The sequence below is a fragment of the Neolamprologus multifasciatus genome, chromosome 1 (assembly GCF_963576455.1).
Source record: "Neolamprologus multifasciatus chromosome 1, fNeoMul1.2, whole genome shotgun sequence".
Taxonomy (NCBI): domain Eukaryota; kingdom Metazoa; phylum Chordata; class Actinopteri; order Cichliformes; family Cichlidae; genus Neolamprologus; species Neolamprologus multifasciatus.
The window spans coordinates 18,857,661-18,882,931 of record NC_140439.1 but is presented as its reverse complement, the minus strand read 5'-3'; the positions used below and the strand labels follow the sequence as shown (position 1 = coordinate 18,882,931).

Below are 25,271 nucleotides of genomic sequence, written 5' to 3'. Positions count from 1 at the left end.
CTACAAACACTTAACAACATGCAATCTAAAGCATTTTATTTCCTGCCTGCTGGAAAGCCTTAGCACAGACACACACACACACACACACAGCTCCCGACAAGCTACGCAGCAATACAGTCCCATATATGTGCTAAGAGAGGGGCTGGGATACACACCTGTGAGTCGCCCCATACACTGGCTGCCTCTTGTAGGAGACGTGTGAGGTTGATTGTCCTGGCTGGCCCAGCATGTTAGCTGCAGGTCTGTGATTTGCTGTGCTGTGCTCGTCTCAGTGGTGCCTGTGTGTGTGTACTTCTCTCAGCTGGTAGTGCCGCTGTTGCTGACGTCTTCTGCTGAGCCCCGTGGCGTCAGTTCATTCAAAACATCCTCCTTCCCGCCTTTGCTGCTTAGGTGAAACTAAAAATATATGCAATCACCGAAGTGTCCCCGGTTTCTGAGTGACACCCGTGTGATTGGTGTTATCGAGGCCAATCAACCTCACCAATAAATCTTTTAAGAGGTCCCAAAGCACAAACTAACACCACAGGTACAAAGAATAAGCCATACCAATATAATCATAATCTCTTCCCTCTTTCCCTCCCATTAACGGTACTCTTTTCTTCCTCAGCTCTCCTCCTTCTCTCTTCTAATAAATGCGTTCCTCAGCAGAGCTCTGTCGCCAGAGCACTTCCCTGAACTGGATGCTTTGCTCCATTCTCTCTGCAGTCATGCAGCCAATACACAGCATAAAAGGGGGGAGTTAAGGAGGAAGGAAGGAAGGATGGATGGATGAGGAATTAAAGTAAAAAAAAGAGATGAGGGGGTGAGGAAAAGGGAGAGAATGGGTAGCAGCATCCAAAATGCTGCAGTGAGAGCACTAACTGGGACCAGAGAAAAACTACATTAGCTTCACTTCACAGGCTCTCTGTAAAATCCAGGAATGATTTTAAAATCCATCTCCTGACATACAAAGTCCTGAACGATCACATCCTATCACTTCTAAAAGGGGATCTATTATGCTTTTTCTTACTTTCTCTAATAGATATTGTTTCAGTCGTGGTTGCTCATATGAAACATGGCCAAATTTTCAAAACTGCAGTCAGTCAGTGTGCAAGGGCCCCGACTCCACACTCCTCTAAATGCTTTGTTTCAGACAGTGTTTTTTCTACTCTTGAATCTGTTACTTTCAGAGACACTATGTCCTTAATAAAATCATTTCAGTGCACAGAACCAAACCTTGGTGCAGCCAACCTGGAAAAGACGGGCTTAAAGGCACTTGTTTTAGAAAGGATAATAAAAGGGGCTGCACCAGCAGACAGTATAAGATAGAAAAGGATTGTTTACGACTGTGAAACATGCAAAGCTGTTCTTTTAGAGTACTAAAATAAATCTATCTTGAATATCCAAAAATATCAAAGTAAGTGTTTTAAAAACACTTACTGTTTTAAAAAAGCAAGTACACTGAAAGCTAAAGCATCCAGATATCAGGCCCCTCTCGTGTGGGACAAGCTCTCAGTTTGGGTTTGGGAGGCAGACCCCACCTCCCCCTCCTTTTGTACTTTTAAGATTAGGCTTAGTTTTTTTTTTTTCCTTTTTTCTAAACTCTTAGTTATGCTGCAATAGGCTCAAGCAGATGGAGGTTCTACCATGATGCACTGAGCACCGCTCCTCTTTTTCCTCTCACTTTTACTCCCCCGTGCTACTGCTGCTGCATGTCACATGTGTTTTTCCTGTTTGTTGTTCGTCATCACTTTATGATCTTGTCTTTCCACTGGCTTAAAACAGATGGCTGCCCCTCCCAATCATTTGATTGCTAAATTTGGAATACTTGAACTTCTTACAATATAAAGAGCACTCGATTACTTTTGTTGTGATTTATAAGCCTATACTATTAAAACTGAACTGAGCTGAAGTAAGTACTAGAAATATACTGTATACTATGTTGTAAATGCTTATTCTGCCAGATAGTATGATGGAAAAGTTTATTACATGAAAAGGCGATGACTACAGTTTATACTCTCTAAATTCCCATGTTACCAGTCTCTACAAATGATCTTCTAATGATGTTTTTCTTTTGCAAACATTACCTCAGTCCTTCTGCATATGCACCATAGGACAATACTGTCCAACATGATGAATTTAAACACCACGAAAAGACAAAGGGGGAACATTTTGCATAGCGGAGACATCAGATAACATGAGAAAGTGAAGACTATAAACCAAAGAGACTGACGACTATGTCATGCTACAAATACCTTTAATTAGCTATTAAAGCAGTTAGGCTTTAAGTGAAAATTAATCTGAGTACACACATGAACATGTAGTCGATGTGTCCTGCCCCTGCTGCTCTTATTCCCTTAGTTTCACCCTCTGCTGCTTTCTCATCCATCTCCACACTGCTTCACATCTCATTATCATACCACAGGAGTCAGAGGCATGGCGCTGCAAGTAAAGACTTCAACACTGTGGCGATAATACCAGTCTGTCAGATGTCTGGGTCCGACCACCACCAAACACCTAGTGATGGGTCGTTCGCGAACGAAATGGCTCTTAGAGCCGACTCTTTGAAGTGAACGACGCGAGCCGGCTCCTTATTGGGAGCCGTGAGGTTTTTTTTTTTCTTTCTCTCACCCTCTCTCTCGCCCTTTTTTCGCTAAACTCCGCATGCGCGGCCTGTACTTTGCGCTGGGCAGAGGGGGGAGGGGCGTTAGTTACACTTGCAGTAGCACAGGAACAGAGCCAGAGAGAAAGAGAGCGAGGGACAACAACGTCATATTAGAAAGGTATAGTAATCATCCACTATTTTTAGTTGCAGATGATAAAGGATTCAGAAATCATACAGGCCCATATGACAGAGAATGTGCATCTTCTTTTTGTTTTAATATTTTAATTTATATTTAATTGTGTTGTGGTTTGCAGTGTTTTGTGTTGTTTCACGTTAAATTTGTTTAAAAGGAAAAAGCTGAAAATTTAAATAGTTAAAAGTTTAAATGTAAATAGTTGTTCTTTGTATTATATGATTTATTTATTACATTTTATGTGGAGTGAATAAATAAAGTATATTTATGGTGGCCCTTAGAGACAAAGGAGTACAAACTCCAAAACATGTACAAACTCCAAAACACATAAAAACTCCAAAACGCGTAAAAACTCAGACGCACTTACAAACCCCGAAGCATGTACAAACTCCAAAACACGTAAAAACTCAGAAGCACGTACAAACTCCAAAACACGTAAAAACTCAGAAGCACGTACAAACTCCAAAACACGTAAAAACTAAGAAGCACGTACAAAAGACAACAGAAGTGCTCCAGGATGCTAGGGCGCAGTGTTGAGCGTTTGTTACCTAGTGGCTACACAAGCCAGGAAGTATCAACAACCGGATTTGGTGTGTGGTAATAACAGGTAAATTAATTTTTTTTTAAATTATTTGAATAAATATGAGCGCTTGTCTATAAATACACAAACAATACGCACATGCTTTCAATTGTGTAATTTAAGTGATCTGGGTAGCTCTGTTTTGGAAGTTCAGTTAACACTAGAAATGTGTTTTGGAGTTTGTATATGCTTTAGAGTTTGTACGTGCTTTGTCTCTAGGGGCCATATATAAACATATATAAATAAAACCACTTTTTTTTACATTAGTAATTCCTTTTCTGCATAATTTTATATTATTGTTAATGATTAAATAATTAAAGCAACAAAACAACCTGAAGAGCCGGTTCGGAGCCGAAAGAGCCAGCTCTTTTTAGTGAGCCGAGCCGAAAGAGCCGGATCTCTAAAAAGAGCCGGAAATCCCATCACTACAAACACCATCTGAATTGTGTCCTAGCCGCCTCTTTCAACATATTCATGTATCGCACTGCACAGTTTTGAAGGTAATTAATTTAATTGCATGGACTAACGCCAACATACAAATCATATCAGATGTAAAACAGCTTCTTCTTCCTATAAATATAATGGCTGTTGTCAGCACTACTAGGTATGAAGTGACAAATGGCTACTTGTACACCCTCAGCAGGACTGATATCAAACATAGCACATCAAGCGTACGAGGCCAGATACACACAAAGATAAGCCCACACCTTATAAACAGACACAGCGTTCATTCAAACTTTAAAATGACTGTCACTCATTCGACAACTGTAGAAATGGAGTAAGTGCACTTGTTAAGTTACTGCTTTTGACTTATCTGGTCCCTGATTGTTAGCGTAGCATTTAGCCATATCGTTTGCTAAATGCTAATTATCTCTGTCTCTCCTCTACATTCACATTAACTTTCTGTTATGTTGGGCAGCTGTAGAGATGCAGGCAAACGCGGCAAGCTTTACAGAGGGGTGGGGGTGGGGGGGATAATGAATGTACACATATACATACATCTGTGGGTGGCTCACCAACACACAGTCATCACATTGCTAAGATCAGTCCGCTGAGGCGCATCTGATGATGTGATATCTAAAGTTCCGTAAACACTCCACTGCTCCCCAACATTTTGTCTGCCACTGTCTGTAATAAATTAACTACTATGCAGATTTCTCATTCTAAATGAAACCGTCCAATACAGTAGAATACATAAGTAATATTCACCCACCAGAATTAAATATTAATACATAAAGGGAAATCACTGCATTGCATTATGCACTACCAGAAATTAGCACTGTTTTCTTGATAGTACACTTTGCTTCACTTACTTTCCTACTTAGAGATTTTGCATGCAGACGTTTTATTTGTAACACAGTATTTTACTAATGTGATATTACTGCCTGATTTACAGTAGGTGACAGATCAGAATACTCAGAAACTCGCTGCACAAGCAGTAGCATTTCAAAAAGTGTGAAACTACTGAAAGTAATCTATAACAGGAATCGATTTACATGCAAAGAAGAGAACTGAGATCTGTGGAGGGTACTCGAGCACTTAGATAAGTAATAAAATTACAAAGAGGATAAAGCAATGAAAAATTTTAATGCTTGCAATAAAAAGCTTCATCAATATGATGAAGTGAACAACAGACAGAACAATGCGTTGCTTCAAAAGTTGAAACTGTTTGTAGAACAGGTCATTCTATTTTTGTCCCAAGACAAATATGTTGGACATTACAGTCACTGAGTATATAATAGACTAATCTACATACTCCTGGCTTGTTTCTAAAAACTATAAAATCCTATATCTGCACATGTTGCTACTCACCAGTTTAGTGATCAGACGTAATGCAGTGAGTCCACTTAAAAAGCCTCAGATGTCCACATCTGTCCTGATTCTGAAGACAACCAATAGGGAGTGTCCCTTTCTGCTCTCTTAACATATGAAAACTGAGCTTGCTAAAGTGTATGCTAGTGGGTGTGCTAGAAAGTAGAAAAAGAGAGGTGTCAGATAGGAGCATAACTGCTGTTTCAGCCCTCTCTCTCTCTCTACTCTTGATCAATCGGTAACACTGGCGGCCCTTGCAGAATATAGCTCTACTTATGCTCACTGGGGAATAATAAAATAACACTTTGCTGCTTAGTGTGGATGCAGAAGCTTTTGATGAGAAAAAGAGCTGGACCTGGCCTGAAACAAAACTCTAAAGGTGCCACTCTTTTTGATTATCACAGATGAATAGTTATCACCTCTTTGTGGTGTCCAGCAAAGTGCTGACCTTGGTCTCTGACTGCAACCAGAGCCTTCCGTCTCACCCAGAGTCCTCTTTATCAGATCACATCCCAGTCCGCCTGGGGGAGAGAGGAATGGATGGAGAGCAAACCTGAGTGGCTGGTGCAGGCTGCTGCAGTGCCGGTTCAATAATCCACAGACAGACATATAGATAAGACCAGAGGGCTGAATGAAGGTGGTCAAACCTGAGGGTAGGTCAATCCATACCACGTCGATATCCATACACTGCTTTTATTCCGGCTACCGTATAACAAATTAAGGTTTTTAATTTACTGTATCTGATCCATCCGGTTAGCAAACAGGAAACCCACAACACAACAAAAAAAGGTTTGAATTAACAGACTCTCAAATAGCTCAGAGAGATGGGATGTTCTGATATTTAGCTATACATTACAGAAAAAATACACGAAAGGGGTAATCACACTGTGAGATGAATGGTGAATTATTATATCTCGTTAAAAAACAAAACAAGCTTGTAACTCAAGCTTGAGTTAGATGCTGTCATAGGATGAAACCACAATAAAAAAATATACCTGATTCAACACTTTATGTGTAATCTCCGTTATCTGACCTTGTCATTGGTGGAGATGGAAAAAAAATGTGTGATAAACCACCAAACTGTGAATAAGTGTCTTGGTGAAGTGTACAAAGACGCAACAGCAGTATCTAGTGGCTAGATGCAGAACAGCACCATGGTTCTCCTGCTAGTGCTTCAGCAGGTCTCATTGGTCCGATGACAGTTGAGAGCCGGTGCAGCATCGCAGAAACTGCAGTTTTAAAAACATGAATACATCGCTTAAAATTAGCACTTTTTTGTCACTATATAACTTAAACATAATGATTAGAGGTAATGCCAGATCACAGCAGGTTTTAATTAATCAATCAAAGATTTAGAATAGAAAAAAGAAGCACTGAGGAAAGGCTCATGAATACAAAATTAGCCATGCATCTTTGCACTGAGGCAAATTAAATTGGATCGGTTTGCAAGAAATCACACAGCTGTGTGGTCAATGTGCTCGATAAATGCTGCAGTGAGATAAATTGCTCAAACCCACATCTGCTCTCAGTAGCAGTGGTCGGTCCAGTCTTTTCATTTCTTTTCCTTTTTTTTCGCACTCAATATTCCATTAATGGAAACAGCAATATTCAATCAAGTAATCCACAATAAGCAACATTTTCTCACAGCTCATACACTCAATCTGCTGCTAACATAAGCTTATTGAAGTGTTTGGTTTTTCAGCCTTTTGGAATATATCAGCAGTAAAGCACCCAGCATGATTAGACATTTCTAGAAACTTATCTGCAGAGAGATAGAGCATGTAGGATGTAGGATCATGTGCTTTGTAGGATGCACTGTAGCAATTAATAAGCAATTTTATAATAACGTTATTTCTCCATTTCTCTCCACTTGGGTTAGCACAACAAGCTGCCAATGTTTGACATATATAGCATTCACATTCACCACTTTTTAGCACACAGCTGTGTTAGATACTAAGCAGAAACTGAGAAACAAAAGCGCTCATTGGCAGTGCTTCTGATATTCACTCGATTGACAGCTCCACTTTGCACACTGGTCACAAACTTTTTCCTGTTTGTCTTTTCGTACCAGGCAATTTGTCATAACCCGCAGCTTTGTGTGTTTGCTTGTTTTTGTTTTTTTTTAAAAAAGCAAGAAAACGGCTAAAACACCTAATAAAGAATACTCTGTGTGGCTGTATTAATTTAAGCAAGAGCTAAAGCTCTTTTATGTTAAATTATAAGCCACTGGTAATATTTAGAATACAATAATTAATAACAATAAGTGTATTCATTCATCCTTTTAACTGCTAATCCAGTTCAGGTGGGTTGGATAAGGGGTGGAGGTGCAGCGGAGCATATTGCAGCTGACAACTGGAAAGAGGTGGAGTACAGCCTTGACAGGTCACCAGTCCATCACAGGGCTAACACAGAGAGACAGACCATTCATATTCACACTTAGTTTAGACTTACAAGTTAGCCTAACATTAAGAGCATTAGACTGCAGGAGGAAACCCACAGAGTCACATGTAGACCATGCAAACATTACAAAGAAAGCCTAGCAGTCCAGTTCAATTCAAATAAACTGCCCTTGTGGCTTGTTTGTGGCAGTTTTAGCACATGCTATGTTGCAGATTCAGAGTATGTTATAAATGTAGTTAGTTAGAAAATTAAAAGATGTTTTACTCAGCTCATAAACCTTTACTTTACAGGACACATAATCACTGAAAACCAGTGGCTTTCCTGTATTCGTGGCAACACAGGAGCACTTGCTCACATTTAATCTTTATACTGCTTATCACTTTAAAGCAAACTCTGGGTAAAATACAAAGTATTGCACCAACAAAATGTAAGTTTTCTTTCGTTTCTTTTCCCATGTTACGGAACATCCATCATTTCCTTTGTGCTAACTAATCACTTCTCCTGTCACCCGTCTGGTGAGATGAGGACACGGTGGGACCTGCTTCTCTCTGCAGTGGCTCCAGTCACACTCGGGCTCTGACAGAATGCGGCAGAAAGAACTGTCATCTGAATTTAATCAGAGAGAGGTATACAAACTGCTTTTCCTCCAGAGAGGCAGCTGAAATTACTATGATCCAGAGCCTCTTTCTTTAATAAGTTGAAAAGACTTGTAAATGATAGCTGACAAAAATGCTGCATGTTTCAATTTCTGTCACATCTTCCTGCATGCTAGTTATAGTCAAAGATGGCATGCTTTACCACAATCATAGTAATGTAGTGACACGAAAACACTAATCAGGCACAGAGATACAATTCAAGGCTAAAAAAAGTATTACCTTGCCTCAGCCTGCCTCTCCTTCTCCTCCAAATTGGAGAGCTCCAGCTCTGCAACCACCTTTGTTTCATGATCAGCCCCGTCAGTCTCGTGCCTGATGGGCAGACAACTGCAACAGCAGGTCCCCATCCCAGCTCGGGCATCTCCCCTGCCCTGTTTCTGCTCTGACTCCTGCTGCTCCAGCTCTGACTTCTCAACCTGCTCAAGACATCTAGACAGTGAATGACTCATTCTACATAATGTACATCATCAACCAGCGCACACCTCAGGCCTGCAGTCCAAACAAGGCCTGATGGAAAGCTTCCTCTGTATTCTGCAGAACAAAAGCTTACTGTACCAGATACTAAATCTGCTCTTTGTTTTCATCATCTTTATTCAGTCCACTGCTTCAGTCTCCATCCCTATTTGTAGGCCCAGGCAATACTGATAATTATTTATTTTTTAACTGCCACAAACCCTGTAATAAGTCATTGTGGACATGATGTTGACAATATGGCCCTTTTTTTAGAAAATCACTCTGACCTCAAATAAAAGTCCTGGCTGCCTCACACGTAAGTCGTGAAGATTGATGCAGAAACATAAGAGCTTTAGACATGATCTACTGATAATAACAACAGTCGACATAAAGAACCCAGGAAAGGTGAAAGCACCTGCTATCTCACCAGCAGCACATTTGCAAATCCTTGGCCAAGAGTCCAAATATCAATTTCACTGTCCGTGCATTTGCTGCTAAGATGACATTATCAGGTGCGCTGCTGCCTTTCTCATAGATTAATGATTCACGCTTCTAAACAAGTTTATCATATTGTTTGTGTGTCTGTGTTGTCCATGTAGTTTGCATGTGTGTGAGAGTGAGATTCAAACAAGAAAAAAAAAGAAATCCAATAAGATTTTTGGCAGGCTGGCAAAACAGCAATACATCATATTGCTGTTTCCAGTACCCTGCAATGCATTCAGCCTGTTGGGTGTGTTTTTTTAATTCCAAGAATACCACAAAAGGGCTGTTAAGTAAAAAAAAATAGACACCTATAGGTTACAAAATAACCCACACTCATTTTGTAAAGTCACATAAAAACGACTAGCCTCAGCAAGCACTATTGTGCAACACACAGACCTACATGAAATTTTCCTCAACATGAAATATGAAATAATTAAAAACTCATCACAAGCCTCAGAATAGAAAGTATTTGAAACAGGAGTCAACTATAAATCCCTAGTTCTGGGGTTGGAACATGAACTGTTTGCCATCCATACCACAATATTGGTAATGAATTATTCTAGGTCTCAACTGACCCCCTGCAAGACCCGAGTATCACATTTTTGCAGTGTTGTCTTAAACTACTGCTCAGTTAGTTAATGTATTTCATTAGTCTGCTGTAACTGAAAAAGAAAGAGAACTAAAAAAGTTCCTCCTCTCTCTTTCTCGCCACATCAGTGGCAGTATATCAGTGGTGCAACACAGCTGTGCTGACACTGAAACGCCACATATTACCCCACATATAAACGCCACATACCCCACATTGTGAGTTGACAGTGCTCTTTTAAAACCCATCATTTTGTATAGCTTTGGAGTAAACCACTATTTTCCCCAGTCACGATATCACCATAATTTAAACAAGAAAACATTTACTTTTTTTAGTTATATAATCCCAGTTAAAACATTTCTGGAAAGCCGTACAGCACAAGTGGTGTAGCTGTGTAAGATAAGTACAAGAATCTTCGAGTTTAATTAAAATGAGCTTGCAAAAGCTAAGCTACCAGTAAAAATATAGAAGCTAAGCTGATGATGCTGCAATAAGAATGTCTAAACGTCGCATACTGTTTCAGAATTAGCCAGATTAATCAGTGAGTACGTATAAAATAATTATGTTGATGCTTCAATAAACGTTTTTAATATATTCCCGAGGCAGTAGTTTAGTAAAAGACAAAGCCAATCTGGCAAAGCAGTTCCTTCAATGTGTTGTTTTACTCCCTATCACAAACGTATCGTTTTTGTTTCAGCTATAATTTAAAAATTTCAAAATGTTTAAGAAAATTGCTTTACCATCTAATGCTTTAGAAGATATATGTGTGGTAACTTGATGCACTCATGTCAGAATCCCTGCTTAGTGGTTAGTGCTGTACAGTACAAGAATAAACAGTTAACAAATGTGCTTAAGCTACATTAAAAGTGATGCTATCAGATTCTGAAGACACAGAGTATGGTTCCTGTAGCAGTCTGTAGAGCCTAATGGATGCAGTTTAACAAACACAGCTGGCACAGGTGGACAAGAAAAAACATACTGCAAATGAAACATGTGGATCAGAGCCGATTTTCAGATAAAACCAACCTTCACCGATGCTTTGTTGAAACAAAACTTCTGCACTGATCCCTGTATGTTTCTTCGTGACCTCCCATGGCACTAGAAACTTTCAAAACATGTACTTTTTACAACTACAACCCGCAGAAACACAAGGTCGTTCAACTATAGTTGGTCTTACTGATGTCAATACATGACTTTGGTAAGGTTTAACATCCAAGGATAACGTCTGACATCACTTAATCTGAGAGTTGACCATTTCTGACAGGATGAAAGGTTTGATCAGGTCACTCGAGACTTTCTGCTTCTTTGCCTCACTGAGAAACAAAGAAACAGGACTAGCTTCCTGCCTCAGGGCCCAGGAACACCAGTTGGGAAAACAATTGTTTTTAAGTGATGACCTGTCAGAGACTAGCTGTCTCATACAGGGTCCTGTACAGAGACACATACTAAGTTTTACTTGACTTTAAAACTTTAAAACTTAATGCCAGGAACCAAAAGTATAATACTTCAAGTTTTTTTCTTTTTTTCCCCTTTGACAGAAGACAAATTAACCCTTACAGTTAATTTAACCTACACGTTAGAAAAGCTTTGGAAAGGAAAAGTTTGTTTAACGCCCCTTTGACCTGGTTTGTTCCATCTATTTTGGCAATCATGTTGTGGCCTCAGCAGTGAGGCCCGGATTTGATGTGTTAGCAGAAAAAAGAAAGCTTCAGCTTCATTAAGACAGGGTTATGATAAAGGCCTGTAGGGACATTAAACTTCTTTATTTTCCATTTCCTGTTTTAAAAAAAACTGCTTCAAAACACCTCACGGCTAATTAACTCACAGCACTGATCAAAAACGTCAACTATTTAAAAAAAAATGCAAGCACAAACTAAAATCATAACAAGCTTTGGGACAAAAGCAAGATAAATATTCATCAGAAATCTCAGGCAACGATGAAATATTGACGGAAAAGGCAACTAAATTTGAGAAAGAAGCTGAGAGAGCCCTTTTTTGGTGTAAAAGCTAAGAGTGATTCAGTGTGGATTTCAAACACTTCCACCTGGACTGGCCCACAGCATTGTTAACCCCTTCAACAATGTAAACCGTGTCCTCAACAGGACGCCATTGTACCTCGGCGTGGTAATTTTCTCCCTAGGGGAGCTATAGAATTGCACTTTTCTTATTCTCAGTGAGTGCCAGTGAAGTGGTCGAAAGTGAACCTTAGTGTACTCAGTTTTCTCAGTTTTTGTAAGTAATGAGATAATAATACACAGTGTTTAGTAATCACTCGTAATATTATAATTTATGTTATGTCATGAGTTTGTGTAATGAAAAAAATTGTTATTGTATGTCAAAGCCACTGGCATATCAGCTCTGCGCTCTCAGAGTGTCCTTTGGCATCAGTCCCTGATGTATTATGCAACAGTGAGACAGGGCTTACTATAATAATGATGATAATACTAATAAGAAGAAGAAGAAAAGAAGAAACTTTCTTTATATACTTGCATCTTTAAAAAAACAGAGCTTAAAAAATGCTTTGACAGAAGTGAAAAAGCAGCATACTCAAAGGGTAGATTTAAACAGGAAGCCTAGACAAAAGGACCTTCAGAGGACCTTTTGTGTACATGTGTACAAAACAAAGAGAATAAAAGACATAATTAAATAAATGAAAGACTAGAGGCAGGCAATTAGCATGAAAACTAAAACCAAAAGATAAAAGAAATCACATGTAGCAGAACCACTTAAAACAAAGTCAGGAAAACTGAGTTCTAAGAAGTAAGTCTGTGAGCCTGATCTCTTCTAGCTGGTCATTTGTAAACCAAGGGGACCTGACTGTAAAAGAATAGTCATGGTTAAGTTGTCATATTTGACGCCAAACCACATTTTGAACAATCTAACAAAGCAAGCAGACCTAAACAATCAAACAGCCAAGTTAAAAAAGTCATCACGTGCAGATCTTTGAACTATTCCCAGAATTAGATATAAGTGTGCTGAGGTTGCTTCTTTGGAACAAGCTGCCCACTGACCTGAGGTCAGTTATAACTGTGTCTGCAGAAAGTTTGGCATAATTTAATGTAGTTTTTTCCAGAAGCAAACTCAAAACCTTTTCATTCTCATAGGCTTACATGTAATTATTGTGTGTATATGAGACACAAATTCCCTTTGGAGTTTGCTTAGGAAGGGCATTTGGTTAAATACCACCACCACTCTATCTGCCTCCTTATAGACAGAGTATAAACATCTATAAAGAGTGGATGGTTTCTTGTCATGGTACCCCCCACCAAACGAGTTGGCCACCAGGATGTGAAGGGTATGGGTCTGACAGGGCTCCAGGTGTACTGAATTGCCCTCAAAGTAACGACATGAAGGTGTGAGATGCTGGGTTTGCAAGAAGCATCTTTTTTTCGTTTTTGTTTTTTCAGAATATCGTGTCTTTTATGTCTTGTGGAACAAATATTGAATTGTCCACAGGGTGAACAACCGCGACTTAAGATTTGTGCATATGCTGGCACAAATCTTCAGAGTAAAGACTGAGTGGGAGCCGGGTATTCAGGACTTCACAGTAAGGGTCGTTGGCCTAGTGAGCCCAGAGCAATCCAGATAAGCCCACACTTCTTTTCATGCCAGATAGCCAATATTTATACCTGGTGTGTGCGGCGCCACTCTCCGGTGACGCCTAGAGTGATCCGAGATGATTGTTTTAAGCACATAGACACAGAGCGGTTTGGTGACTGTGACATTGTAAAGCTGTAACTATAAAACAAAACATATAATTATTAAAAATGTTACCTTTTTCCCAAAATTGTCTTACTTTCCTTTTACTTAGATTAATCTACATCCGTCAGACTAAAGACACAGACCTCTTTCATCTGTAACATTATGTTCAGGGATTGAAGCGGGTTGATTTTGGAAGATGGTTTCGAAATCGGGTCACTCCCTGGGAGATTTGCTGGAAGTATGACAGCCTGACGAACTCTATTTCAATCTGCTGCCACAAATGACAAAAGTCTCACCCATTAGCTTGGACAATTTTATCCTCAAAATAATGTGAGTGTTTCAGGAGTGCTGTGAGTAAAATGAAACTATACTTAATTTGTACAACATGTGAGCCTAAGTAAATCATTCTCAGACCAGCTAAGAAAATCTGAAAACATTACACTTTTGGAAACTTGAAGATAACATCAGTAACCATTAACCAGGTAGTTAAGGGCTGAAGGCTGCATGGCTTACCAGCAGTGAGGTGTACGTAAACGTGAGTTTTTGCAATAGTCGTGGTGTTAGAACAATCCCTTCTTTGTACTTCAAGTCAGCTAAGTTCCACTATCAACACACAGCTAATCCACTGACTATTGTCAGGGCAGCACCATGTGGACTTCAGTGCAGAGTTTTTTTTTTGTTGTTTTTGGGAGAGGGGGCTTGCACACTTCCCGGAAGGCTCAGGGATAAGAAAAGAAGGGCATTATACCAAAAAGACATGCCAACAGTCCAACTCATAAAGTTTCTCAAAAAAGCTGATGTTAAAGTGAGATTTACTCATTAAACACACACACACACAGGAATCTCAGTTTCTACACAGGCTATAAAACCAAATCATTACTAATGGTTGCCCCTGTGGGATAAAGAAAACACTGTAAATGTTGAGTTGCTGTTAACTAAAAACTAATACATAATCATTTTAATGGTCTTAAACAGACACATAGTCCGAGCAATCAAGCCCATCACATTGTTTATAGAGCGTCTGAGTTGAAGCCATCATCACTGTCATTAGTGTTTCAGCTTTGCCAACTAAAGTTGTAATAAGTAACCCGGCTTGTGAGTGCTAGAATCTGCCATGTGTTTGAGGATTAAGGAATTTTTTTGACTAAATCTGAGAGCTCTTCTCTTGATAAGGTCATTGTCCAATTTCACAGTTTACCAAAATTTGATTGGTTCTTCATTTGCCCATGTTTAACATGATGAAATAAAAAAAATAGCAATGTTAACACAGCTTTGAAAATTACACATTTAGTTTCATTTCGTTTGTTTTTTCTTTTTCTTTTTTGTCTGACTAAGAGGACAAACCCCCTCTTTTACTCTTTTATTCGATTTATCATCAGTTTACTATATTGGCTGTTACTGTACTGCTATCCATCTGCTGCAGTGCTAGCGGTGGGGTGGCGAGAGTAAAGCTGCCTATGTGCATCTCTGCTGACAGCAGAAGAGACAAAGGGGGAGCGAAAAATGAAATAATGAATAATTAGTTCATGCATTGTTACCTCTGGGCTAGAGTATTGTAAATCATCATTATTATCAGATTGTCCAAAAAAAGACTAGAAATAGAGAGCATATTTCTCTCATACTGACTTCTCCTCTCATACAAGGTCTTGAGTAATCAGTCCCTATTTTATCTTAAAGACCTCATAGTACCCTATCACCCCAATAGAGCACTTCACTCTCAGACTGTGGGCTTATTTGTGGTTTTACAAGAAAAATGGGAGGCAGAGCCTTCAGCTTTCAGGTCCCTCTTCTGTGGAGCCAGCTCCCAGTTTAGATTCAGGAGACAGACACCGTCTACTTTTAAAATTAGGCTTAAAACTTTCCTTTATGGTAAAGCATAGAGTTACGGTTGGATCGGGTGACCCTGAATCCTCCCTTAGTTACCCTGAAATAGGCCGTGGCTGATGTGGGTGTTTAATCATTATTCATTATTAATCTCTGGCTCTCTTCCAAAGTGTGTTTTTTTGTCCTGCCTTCCTCCCCTCCCCTTTCCTACGTTCAGTTTTTCAGACATCATCTGTATGATTTAAATAATAAATTAATTAAAATGGATTGTTTGGTTAGGTTTAGGCATTAACAACACACTGTTTAGGTTTAGAAAGCCCACGATTTGACATCTGTGGAGCAGCTAAAAACTAATAAGAATTTTTAATGTGCACTTCGGTAACTTTTTGTTTTCTATATTCCAGCATTTATTGAACAATCATTATCACATTTTTTAGAAAAACTGATCTCTAAACAGATAAAATTACATTTGGATGCTAACTCTTTCATTCCAATTGACCTACAAGTTGTTTACTCAAGAGAATATATTAAAGAAGCTATGGTGGAGCCTTTGAAAGTCATCATGAGGTTTGAATTACCAAATTATCCAAGTTTTTTTTTAATGCAATCTAATAAAGCAGATTAGATGACAGAGATCAACAAATAGTGATCATCATAAGTTCTGTTGGGACGCATAGCACCAATAGCTGTTGTAAACCAAGCACATCTACCAACAACAGCCTCGAGCAGTGCCATCACACCTCAGAAACTGCACAGGAACGGCTTTAGAGATGCAAGAGCATAAGGCAATGACATAACCCCCAAAATTAACGATCCTAATCAAATTGAGCATGCCAGTGATGCAGTAGTGCAAGCCTAATCCACACAAACCACAAGACCTTCAAGGTACCCCAGAAGTTGAAGGGCAAATATTGTGTACTATAACTAGCTGATAGATTTTTTTGGCATCATTTTGTTTTCATTTACATGGAAAAATGTCAGCTGGTGCTCTTAATAAGCTGAATGGTACCAGAAGACAGCGCTGGTGAGTTCCGTTCCACCACAAGAACCCGCAAGAAAATAAGATCTCCAAAACAAAGAAACTAAAGCAAAACAGGATCCTTCCACAAAGCCAAACGGGCAACAAGTAGAAGAGTGATTTCGCAGCCTTGACATTTAGGATGCCATATATCACACAGCCTCACTGCTGTATTGTTCTCACTTCTTACAGAGAAAAAGTGAGTGAATGAGGGGAAAAACAAAGACTCTTATTCTGTACATAATATGTGTCAGCAACAACAAATTTGTTAACTGGAACCACTTAAAGGCCTTTTTTAAAAGCATCTTTGGATACAGAAAAAGTAAAAGAAGGAAATAATTTGTGTGGTTTGATATGTGTGACTATTGCAACATCTCGGATGCACAAATTTATACTAAAATCTGAATATAAAAGTCATTGATACAAAGTGTCCACATTGGTAAGACAGAGCTGCTCACTGGTATCTGCAGAGTACTATATGTCATTGAGTAACAACCAGCCTGATGCTGAGACCGCAGCTATGAGGATGTAAAATTCTCCATGTAGCCATTGCATCTGCAACAACTGGGGCGAATTAAAAGGGCAATGGGATAACATGTCTGGGTGGGAGGTGGGATTTGTAACAATGGGCTACATCAATGCAGATGTCTCCAGGCTATGTCGTAGTAGGCTTTAATGTTAGCCCGACTTATCTGACTGATTTGGGCATGATTTCCGGGTTGCTCTACTGCACTGGTTCCCATCATAGTAACTGTCTGATATACACTGACAGCCGCAGACCAGCATCCAATAACCCACTGCATAATATAATCTACAGTAAATGCAACAGTAGCTCTAGATACTCAAAATAACATGTCTTTTGGTTGCCTTCACCTGAAGCCAGATTTAATCCAGAATCCTCCTGCTTTAACGTGAAAATCTGAGAAAAAGCGGGGGGGGGGGGGGGGGGGGGGGACGACTTCAGAGTGCTGCATGTGACTTTGAAAATTCTGTCCTTTCTGCTTCAATAATGCAATCATGCCATACATCTCTGTCACCACATGGTCACACCCCTCTCCTCCAACCTTTACAGTCTCTCTCTCTCTCTCTCTCATTCACATCTGCACATACACACACATTTACACACAGCAAGTCTGCACACCTATCGGAGTGAGTAGAGGTCCTGCATGGTGGATGTGAGGAGAATTTTAATAGCCTTTCTTCCTGTCCTGCTAGGCTTTGTCACTTTCCGTTCACAATGCAGGCAGAGATAATTGGTTTCACCTATCTAATGGGACCCTAGTGAGTTAATCCATATGTTGTTGTGTGCTTTCCCTGTCATCTACATGCAGCTCTCAGATAAATCAGTGTGTTTACAATACAACCTTTAATGTAGTTTGGTTGTTATAGTGCATCAGACGTGTTAGAGCAGCAGAGAGGAGGAGGAAAGCATTCCACATAGAGCACTTTAATACCGATCAACTCAACCAGCCTGCATGGGTTGATTTTTTTTTTTTTTTCTCTACACGACCAAACAAGGCAACAATGCACAAAAGCCACTCACTTGATGAAGTAACTGGCTCCTTCTTCCGTGAAGCCCTCTTCCCAGCCTCTTGGTAAATCTATAACACGAGCAAGAACACATTGAGCGACCCGCTGCACACTGCAGCAAAAGCAAAATATCCTGCTGCTATCCTGCAAAATCAGATAATTTGTGGCGTACCTGAACGTATCATGTGTCCAGAGTTAACAGGTTCGCCAGTGCGCGGATGTAGCCAAGTAGTGCTTTGAGTTTTATCACTGCAAGAATGACACCTGTTACTGAACGCTAATAAAACAACGAGAGGGAGAGAAAAAATCCCTTCACACCGCCTCGTAAAGTACTCAGAGCAGAACAAGTAAAACGGCTCACCTAATGAAGAAGACTCGACCATCTCGACAAACTCCATAAGACCAGTAGTCAGGTAGGGTGTCCCGTCCGAGAGGTGCCGCCATGATCTCTCGACTCCAGCTCGGCTCGTCCCCCCTTTCCCTCTCCGCAGACTTTTTCCAGGGAGCCCACATAATACCGCCGCTAGGGCTGCATAGTTTTTAAAGGGGACGAATACCAAACAGAGCAACAGACGACCTCCCCTGCGAGACTCTTTTGTTGAGCAACCGGGTCCTCATAAGTAGCGGTCTGGCAAATGATTAAAAACACAGCCGATCCTTGCATAAGAAATTAATAAACTAATAAAGCCTAACCAAAGAAGTGCAAGCACAAAATAGTGCGTGAGCTAGAAATGAACCGGATAAAAGCTTTGGCGCTGGGGAATGGAGACTTTTCAAGGCTGGTGATTGAAATGATTTCAGTTTTTGGGTGGCCCAGTTGTGAAAGTAGTTGTACTGTAATTCACACATGAAAGCAAAACGTGCACGCTTTCAAAGAATTGTGGGTATATGTTAAATAAAGCTGAAACAAATCATCCTGCTTAACTGATCTTTGTTTTAGAGAAATGCAATGAGAGAAACATGGGTGCAAAGGGTTTCATGGGCATATTGGTGGTGGGGGCTCTGTGTTCCCCATCAAGGAAATGTAGTATCACATCTTCCATTTACTCTTTATTTTTACGCACCACTTTTTATGGTTTAGTTAATTAAGTATTACTGTGTTATCCTTTATATCAGGGGTGTGCAATGAATTTTCCCAATGGGCCAAATGAGAAACTGGGACTGTTGTGGAGGGCCACACCGATAAGCATATAAAGGAATAAAATCAATATGGACATTTGTTTTGTTTTTAATTACATCTTTGCTTTTATATTGTCTGTGTTTTATTATGTTTTAACTTTTCTAAATCCACCTTTACATTATCTTATCTCTTCTTATTGCAGCCCCTATAAGTCGGATAAGTGGTAGAAGATGGGTGGATGAGTGGATGGCTGAATTGAGTTCAGCTTGTTGGCATGGCCCTCCATAACAGTCCCAGTTTCCTGTGTGACCCCTTGGGAAAATCAATTGCCCACCCCTGATATAAAGGATAACACAAAAATCAGACAGCAGATAACAGCAGTGAGGTTTTTGGGCATTCCTTCTGTTATTTTCAGATAATTATTCTCAATTTTTTTATTTAATATTATCTCTGCATTGTCAACACATATCCAAGTATGATTGACTCTTCTATCCTCCTTTTTGTTTGCTTAGTCCAGATTAAAGTGTAAGGAGTTGACAATTCTGCCTGATGTCAGACTACTAAAAACAGCATGGACAGCCAGCACGACCTAGACGATCGTGGCAAATTAGCAACAATCCATATAAACTTGAAAATAAAAAAACAGCTAACAACTTACTTAGTTTGCAGACTGGAAAAAGAAGTCCCTAATAACTTCCTACGCCTTTCCCTTTTCTAGTATATCTGCTCTGCCTGTGCACGTGCACAGTGCCACAAGAGAAACTGCAGCTGCTGACTGAGTTTACATGTGTGTTGGGGCATGGATAATTATGTTTACCACAAAACATTTGATGTTTTTATGAACTTATAATTAAAAGTTTTGCAGTTAAAAAAAAGCGTTCATCACAGAGTGTTACTGAAGTATGGGTTTTCCTTTTCTAAATGAGTTTTGCTCTGTGCAGAACACAGATGCATGTGCTGTCTGAAGGGGGAAAGTATCCCTAAACAGTTGCTAATCTGCTTTTTTGATATAGAGCTGCTTTTGTGACATAGGTGATAAAAGTATCGGTCGGTGGCCATGAGATATTTTTGCATAAATAACCCGAGGCCACGAGTTAATAAGGAGTGGGAATGAGTTTAAGTTGTGAGATATTGTTAGGTGGCCACAAGACGGGGCATGTTTACTGATCACACTGACTGAGCTACAACAAACTAGATTTAAATAATCCTATTTTACCCTACAATATTGACTTTAGTTGTTACCAGGCAATTCTAGCATATCGTTCTATCAGAAAACAGGCTAGGGAATGAGTTAGCCAGGCTAGCCTCCATAAAGCTCTTTAGTTTGACACACAGTGTAGCCTACGCACTTCAATAAGGATGTGCTGCATTACAGAGACAGCTGAGACAACAAGTTATTGTTCATCTGACCATTCATTACTAACAGGTGGCCAAGCAATAATATTTTTCCCACCATCAATCCCATCTAGATTATTAATAGTTTGGGAAAAATGCAAAAATAAATAAATAAAAGATTTTCAGGGCTAGGTGCTCTGGGGCTTAAAAAACTGTCCAGCACGTGAGTCATGAAGTAAATATCAGTTTGAAAATGCCATGAGTCTTCTGTAAGGCTGTTTTAATAAAAGCTGGACCAACATCACCAGTTTAGACTAATAGAAATTTCATATAAATAAAAATTGCAATAACCCCTCTTTTTTAAATTTTCTTAAAACAATCTTTACAATGAACGATAAAAATAATATAAATGTAGATAAAGTTGTCTATTGATTCAGGTTTCTTGCCAAAAAAAACCTCCTTTTCATTAATAGAGGAGAACAAGAAGACAAGCAAATGAGTTCTGCTGAAATTTTATAGAAACTGTCTTTTCCCTTTTATGAAAGAATGACCCTGGAAGTACCACATAAAAACTACACAAAGTGATATAAGAGTAAGCACAGATAAATGCTTATATTTTGATATTTGTCTTCCAAGGGAAAACAGAGGACTGGAGTAGTGAAACGTGAGGATATAAATGTGTGCTGAGAACGTCCGCAGGTCAAGTTGAATCTATGTCCCTGCATTAATTGTACTGGAAGCTTCAGGTGATGTTTGTCAGCCTCGCATCACCTTCACTGGCACTGCAGTCAAGCTTTAAGGACAGAAAGCCTTTCTGACCATGACACATTACAATAATGCTTACACTGCATCAAACAGACCTGCCCAATTTACCGCCGCTGCTCATAAATTTTCACTGGGCAGGCAATGTTCAAAGTCACAGTGGTGTTGGCACAGGAGCTATTTTGCTGACCAAAAGACAACAAGACAAGCGGCACGGTTTCATCTTATCATCCCAAGCTCTCTTATACTAATGTATCATCACTATTATGACCCTCATTGTGTAATACCATGTGCTTTAACTGGTTCTGACTCACTTCGGGGATGTTTTGTTCTTCCCCGGTGGTTCAAGGCACAGCTTTTTAAAGATAGTGGAGGATAAAATTTTCTCAAAAGCTTTGCCTTTATCGGCCGTGCAGAAGCTGTTTAACTGAAAATCTCCCAAATTCTTACCTACATGAAAGAAAAATAAAACAAAATTGTAACCTGTAGGATTTCTGATCATATATGACATGTAATAATCTAATTATTAACTAAATAAGATCTACTTCCAGGGAACCATTTCAGTAAAAGAATTGGTATTAGTATTTTTCACAAATGTACACTTAGACGGTACAGTAAAAAAGTCAGGAGCCTCCTCATTTTTTTATATTTTGCTACCAAAATGAAAAAATAGGTGCAGCACCTCCACTGTCATTTAAAAATGGCTGTGGATAGTCACTGCTCGACCTCCATGCTAACCTCATCCATACGTATTGATGAGGATTTGAACCATTTCAAATTTTGATTTATTACTCCATAAGACATGTTGCCACTGATGTTTAGCCCAGTTTTTGTTTAATTTGGCATACCTCAGCCTTTTCTCTCTGTTTCCCTTCCTTAAGAATGGCGTATTGACAGCCATCCTTCTACTGCTAATAACAAAGTGCCTACAGATACAATTTAAAGTTGGCTATGGGTCATTCATAGGTCGGTTTTAATGTGCTTAACAAACAAAATAAACATTCCTCTGAAAATGGTCAGGTACAAGGACTGAAACTGAGTTTAAAAGCAAATAAAGTCCAAAGAAAAAAATTGAAATGATTGCTCAAGACCACTTTTAAAAAAAGGTACAAGAAAGGCTAGCTCCCTCAAAATATAAAGAAATGTAGGGACTTTTGCACAGTACTGTAGTGCCGTACATAGGCAGATTTATCAGAGATTTTTCATGCCCAGCTTGATTTTTTCTTAAAGAAACAAACAAAATGTGTGAATGATGAAATGTACTATTATATCTGTTACAGTATTATAACATCACTACCCAGTTACAGCTCACTGCAGATAAAAATGTGATGCATTTTGGAACTTTTCCTCTGTACTGTACAAAGGTCAGGCAGATACAAGCAACAGAATTAAATACAACAGTGTCTAAATTAATCATTAATACCACCAAACATCATTTGATTCAACTTGTTGTGTATTCCTCAACCAGTCTGCACAATCAGGTACAGAGTGCTGAAACACCATACGCACTGCAGCGTAATCATCTCGTAGCCAAACTCAATTGCTGTTATTTGACCTTGCTATGATTTATTATCATCCCCACTATGTAGACATCCATCTATACATGCTAATTTACACAAACAAATACACACTTAGTTGCTGCGCAGGCCAGCGCAGCTCTGCAGTATGTTCTCTGCTGCTACTGCTGCTGAATCCTGCCTCTTGCCTGCCAGAGGCTCACAATGCAGCAAGGTGACTCAATGTTATTGTCTTCTCCTCAGAGAGCCTCCTCCTGCTGAATCACTTACTTATGCTCGCTAAAGGTGCTGAGCTGAAAATGAAATAAAGATTCTCTTGTTCTGACTTCCAGCTCTTCAGTAAGGAATCATTCAGATCTTAATCTAGTTGGCAGAAGCCCTTATAGGAAATCAATAGCATCTTTTCAGAAATGCTTTTTTTTTTTAAATACACCTTCATGTCAGCAGAGTATGATATATAAATGAGTGTGTACAGGTTCCTACATTATTAACACTCTCTGTAGGGTAATATTTAGACAGTAGCCTTCTTTTCATTATGCAGCACATTTTATGATATTGTGGCTGATTAAAAAGAAATGCTGATCTTCCCATCCACTCTAGTGTTCTTTCACTATCAATTCCAGTTATGATCTATGACATTGAATAATTGCCTTCCAACTCAGTGAACTATTACACTGTCATCTAAAGAGCAGGGATGTTATATTTAGTCATAACCTCACTTATCCAGATAGAAATTTGATTCATTGTCTTGCTGGACCTGCCAAAGCTCCAAAGTCTTCATTGTATTTTTATTCTGTCATCCATAATTCCAGTAGAAAGCTAATGTTTATACAACTTGCAGGCAGCGGATCTAAGTCTTCTTTCAGTCCTGGTCCAATCAGCTGTTGAAGATGTAGCATGAAAAAGCAGAACAGAATTTAAATAATTCCTTTGTAATTAGGCTTTCATATATGCTGATTCGTAGGTAATTAAACCACAGCAGCAAGGATCGATGCTAACAAGGTGCACAATTTCATGGTTGATGTTAGTGTCATTTGCCTTTAAGCATATTTGACCAGTTAAGCCAAACACTCAGTACTTTTACAAAAGTCAAAATGATGGTAATAATCGACGCAGCCAGCACATAGCAACAGCGCCCTCTTCTGGCGTTATGGTCTTTCAATACAGATGGCTGAATCTACACCAATCAGGACTAAGTTTGAGATTTGCTACAGATTTGCGGTGGGACTGCAGTAGCTGTGAATTTCACATCCACTATGGAAAATATTATTATAACACCAGTTACACATAGATTAAACGACTGTGCACCCTTTTCTTTTCGCCCCAATATTTAATACATGACCTTCATTTATATCCCAGCTACACACCTGTAAAGTGTTGTGGCTCTATAATGAACAGTTACAGTTACACAAAATTGATCAAATCTTTACAGACACACTGAACAAAGGCAAGACACAAAAAAAGAAAATGAGTAGCAGTCATTTTTCATGGCTAATCAGCCTCTAAGATGATGAGTACAGATTGATCTTCTATAAGCACACATACACACACACAAAAAAAAAAGTTTCATGTAAGATCTTCCCATGAGGCCAGTGAACAGGACCGGGGTTAAGAGGTGAACTTGGTCCCATTAATCACAGACTGCTGCTTCCTGAGCTCTGAAAAAGCTGAGGCAGAACTGCAGTTAGGGGGATTTTTTTTCCACAGGAAGTAAAGCAAACACTGACTGAAGTAAGTATTGAATGCTTAAAGCTGCTGGTGAAGTCCCAACATTGGAATTGGTTAGCTATACATTTATTCAAGTACTCTATTTGCACTTTTTATTTTAAAGTATTTGTACTAATAAAAGACTTTCTGAAGGTCTTTGAAGTTTTTCTTTGAACACTGGATGGTCCTTTACTCATTTTCTGGCCTTGTACCTGACCATTTTTCAGATGGTTTATCTATAAAACGCAGTGGAGGCTCTCTCATGTTTGGAGGCTGCATTTCAAACAGTGGTATTAATATCAAAACTGATGGAATTATGAATGGGATCATACCGAACAAAAGCCAGCCAACATCAAAAGAAGAGCTTTGAGAGTCCTATATACTACTTCAAGAAACTGCCAGAAAGCTTGCCTAAGAAAGTTCATTGTTGTAGAATAAAGGTGGTCATAATAAATATTCACTTTCCATCTTGTTAGAACTTTGTTTTTGCCTTTTATACTGCATCTAAATGTATGTTTAAATGCGTGCTTCAATAAATCACTGCGCATATTTCCCATCTTCCTAGCAAAATATTTTAAAAATGAGGGGTCGCTGAAGTGTTTGCACAGTTCTGTATCTTTAAGACTGGGATGTCAAGCGCCTTCACAAACGGTGTTTTTATAATCTGCAACATATTCTGACAAATTACCCGTGAAAAATGCTCGTGTATTGTATTAAATAAACAAAAACTATATTTAGAACTGATTAACAAAAAAAAGCCCGGAGCAACTACATTTAAATGAACTAAGTTGAAAACAAAAATGAAAAACTGAAAGGGGCAAATAATTAGAAAATGTAAATTAAAATCGTAATACTTTGAAGAGGAAAAAAAATCCAACTGTGTGTTTTAAATAAATAAATTAGTCATTCAGCATCACGGGTTTCATCCACCCTAAGCGTGACTTTTCCGTCTCATTTTCGTTCCGTGCGGTGCCGTAGATGACAAACCAAAAGACCCGCCCACATGCTC

The 25,271-nt window shown here is 39.2% G+C and overlaps 1 protein-coding gene across 8 annotated transcripts in view; it reads right to left on the bottom strand.

The window, feature by feature from the left end:
• Positions 1-18,940, bottom strand: part of plekha7b (pleckstrin homology domain containing, family A member 7b) — a 78,770-nt gene extending 59,830 nt beyond the window's left edge. For 2 of the 8 annotated variants that reach the window (XM_085157657.1, XM_085157649.1), the window contains exons 1-3: positions 18,183-18,938; positions 17,994-18,070; positions 17,835-17,892 (exon numbers count right to left, since the gene is read on the bottom strand). In XM_085157657.1, coding sequence (XP_085013783.1) covers positions 17,835-17,892; positions 17,994-18,070; positions 18,183-18,334 — 287 coding nt within the window. In that variant the 5' untranslated portion in view covers positions 18,335-18,938. Of the gene's footprint in view, positions 1-17,834; positions 17,893-17,993; positions 18,071-18,182 lie in introns of all 8 variants that reach the window. The other 6 variants (XM_085157634.1, XM_085157619.1, XM_085157641.1 and 3 more) reach the window with 4 other exon arrangements.
• Between the last annotated feature and the right edge of the window lie 6,331 nt (positions 18,941-25,271).